We start from the raw sequence: 2,500 nt of genomic DNA, 5'->3' as shown, positions 1-2,500 counted from the left end.
TAAAAACTCATCAAATTTCTCTTTCCTTCCTCACTCAAAGCACCAACATTCAACTGTCTTGATAATGAAGTCTTCAGTGTCTGTTAGCTGAGGATTATCAAAAGTCTTACAAGGCTGTGTCCTTCCCTGGTACAGATCACCATCTAACCACAGCCCAAAGTTACCACTGAAAATTAAAAATAAGTAATTGTAAGTCTCAAGACATGCAGATTCAAATGAGAAAACAATAACAATAATAATATAAATATCAAGATTAATAATAATAATAATAATATTAATAATAACAAGAACAGTAATAATAGATTTCAGCTAACTTTATATAACAAACTTCATACTAGCAGAAATGGTAATTCAAAACTGCATTCTTGTTAATATTCCAAATCTAATATGCAATCTGAATACTAGAAAGCAGTATAATGAAATATTCAAAAATGGGATTAGACACTTACTCTCCTCCACCAACAACAAGGGATTCATTATTTCCTTTAACAAAGAAATTATTCTCTCCAGTCCATGGGAATACCTGAAACTCTGGATGGAACGAGAAGAGAAAAGACTCGCCAGTTCCATAAAACAGTTCACTCACACGCAGAGAACATGATAAGACAGCTCCAAATACCTGCAGAAGAACAATTAATTAGCATTGATATTTGCCCACACTCCCTTATATCTTTATAGATTTATGTGTACAGCCAGCAGTACTTCTGACCATACACATACAATACTCTTCACCAAATCTTATATGTTAACACTGTTTGGTAGCCAAATGAAGCTAGTAACTGGCCAAGACTTTTCAGGTTTTAACATTACTAATACATGTTAACATCAATATAGTAAGTGGTTAGAATCATGATGAAATCATTAACCTTGGGAAATTACATTATCCTGTTCCTAGATATTGAATATGTTAATCAAATGCAAAATGACAACAATGACAATGCCATTAAACAGTCTTTCCAATGTAAATGTAAAATAGAAATTGAAAAAAATCTGATGAAGAAAACAACTTAGTATTTATGAAACTTAAACAACATTTGTAATACTAGGGAACTTGACTTAGTGTAAATGATGTGACAGAGAATAGCTTAAGGTGTGGAGAAAATGTCAATGGAATGGGAAAGTAAGAGAGAGATGGATAAGGTCAGAGAAACGTGAGAGGGGATAAAGAGTTATGAGACTAGTAAATGCAAATGAAATAGTGGTCACCATTATGATTAGACAAAGATTATTATTAACATAATGTTACATGAAATAGGAATAAAAATCCCAAATGTCTCTGTTAAGGGGACCGTCCCAGATGAGGGGGGAGGGACAGGGGGTCAAACTGAGTTAGCTAGCACATAGTATAGGTACATGGCTGAAGAAACTACCAAACGAGTATTAAAACCCTGCTGTGGCTAGTTCCCGGACGACGAATCGCTAATAAACACCCAGGTACACCTATGTGGACTTTTGCTTGTTGCAAAAGTGCATACAGCATTTGATTATGACATATTTTATTAAAAATGTCTAAAAAAAACAAAAAACAAAAAACAATGTGTTTTGTGTCCTTTTATATACGAAATATGCTTCCATCGAGGCTCCCAGGTAATATGTTGTAGATTACGAGGTAATCTGTACATATACCACATGCGAGGCACTAATGTTTGAAAGTAGCTGTATAAGTAAGGACTGAAATATTTCTGTTACATTTTGCTTAACGGTCGGTACTTCACAGCATCGATAAATTTGATTTGATTTGAAATTGGTCGTCACCACTGTAAAGAGGACTTCAATATGAAAGTTACAAAATAGTTGGATTTTTGAACCAGATGTGTATGCAAGACACTGATTATTTCATATTGAAGATGATAGTACACAGCAATACCTGCTTTGATATAAAAACTATATGGAATTTTGAACTTGATTGTGTGCACAGTCTTCTTCTTGAGTTGAAAAAGGTTTCGCGTCTGTTCTGTGTGTTCCCGATAACAATGTTTAGATGTTACCATAGGTCTTAGGTACCATAAATTCCCAAATATCCAACCACACCTAGGCATCTGCATGATTTTATGCCCTTTTTAGTAAAAGATAATGGGTGCAAATGGCTAATCTACAACTCTACACTCGTTTGCCTTTACAATCTGTTAATATTGACAATTATCAAAGAAAACGGTTTATTGTATAATATTTTATTCCTTTAGATACAAAAGTCGATATAGGCCTACTAAATGAGGATGAATAATACTCTATAACTTTATGCATGTATGTTTACGAACATATGCTCCTCCTCGAAAATTATAAACACCCACTGACCATCTCCCCCACTCCCTCCTTTGTGGAGCATGGGAAAAATTTGACTTTGGTAAGTTGCATGTACTAAATTTGTATGCTGTTAAAATTCTCAAAATTGAACCACCATGTTGTATTCATGCTAGGACTTTATAACTAGATATTGACATCCACAGTTCTTCATTTTTACAAAATTGAAGTTCAAAAAAAAAAAAAAAATAAAAAGCAA

The 2,500-nt window shown here is 33.6% G+C and overlaps 1 protein-coding gene across 1 annotated transcript in view; it reads right to left on the bottom strand.

The window, feature by feature from the left end:
* mtd (TLD domain-containing protein mustard) overlaps positions 1 to 619 on the bottom strand; it is a gene marked incomplete at its 5' end in the record, with an annotated part of 5,404 nt that extends 4,785 nt beyond the window's left edge. Inside the window, 2 exon segments of the mRNA XM_027365289.2 lie at positions 1 to 166; positions 450 to 619. The exon segment at positions 1 to 166 is cut by the window's left edge and continues 4,785 nt beyond it. Coding sequence (XP_027221090.2) covers positions 31 to 166; positions 450 to 619 — 306 coding nt within the window.
* Positions 620 to 2,500: the final 1,881 nt, after the last annotated feature.

Source organism: Penaeus vannamei, chromosome 24 (assembly GCF_042767895.1).
Source record: "Penaeus vannamei isolate JL-2024 chromosome 24, ASM4276789v1, whole genome shotgun sequence".
In the NCBI taxonomy this organism is placed as follows: domain Eukaryota; kingdom Metazoa; phylum Arthropoda; class Malacostraca; order Decapoda; family Penaeidae; genus Penaeus; species Penaeus vannamei.
Note: the sequence above shows the minus strand (reverse complement) of the source record. Positions and strands in the feature narration are given on the sequence as shown.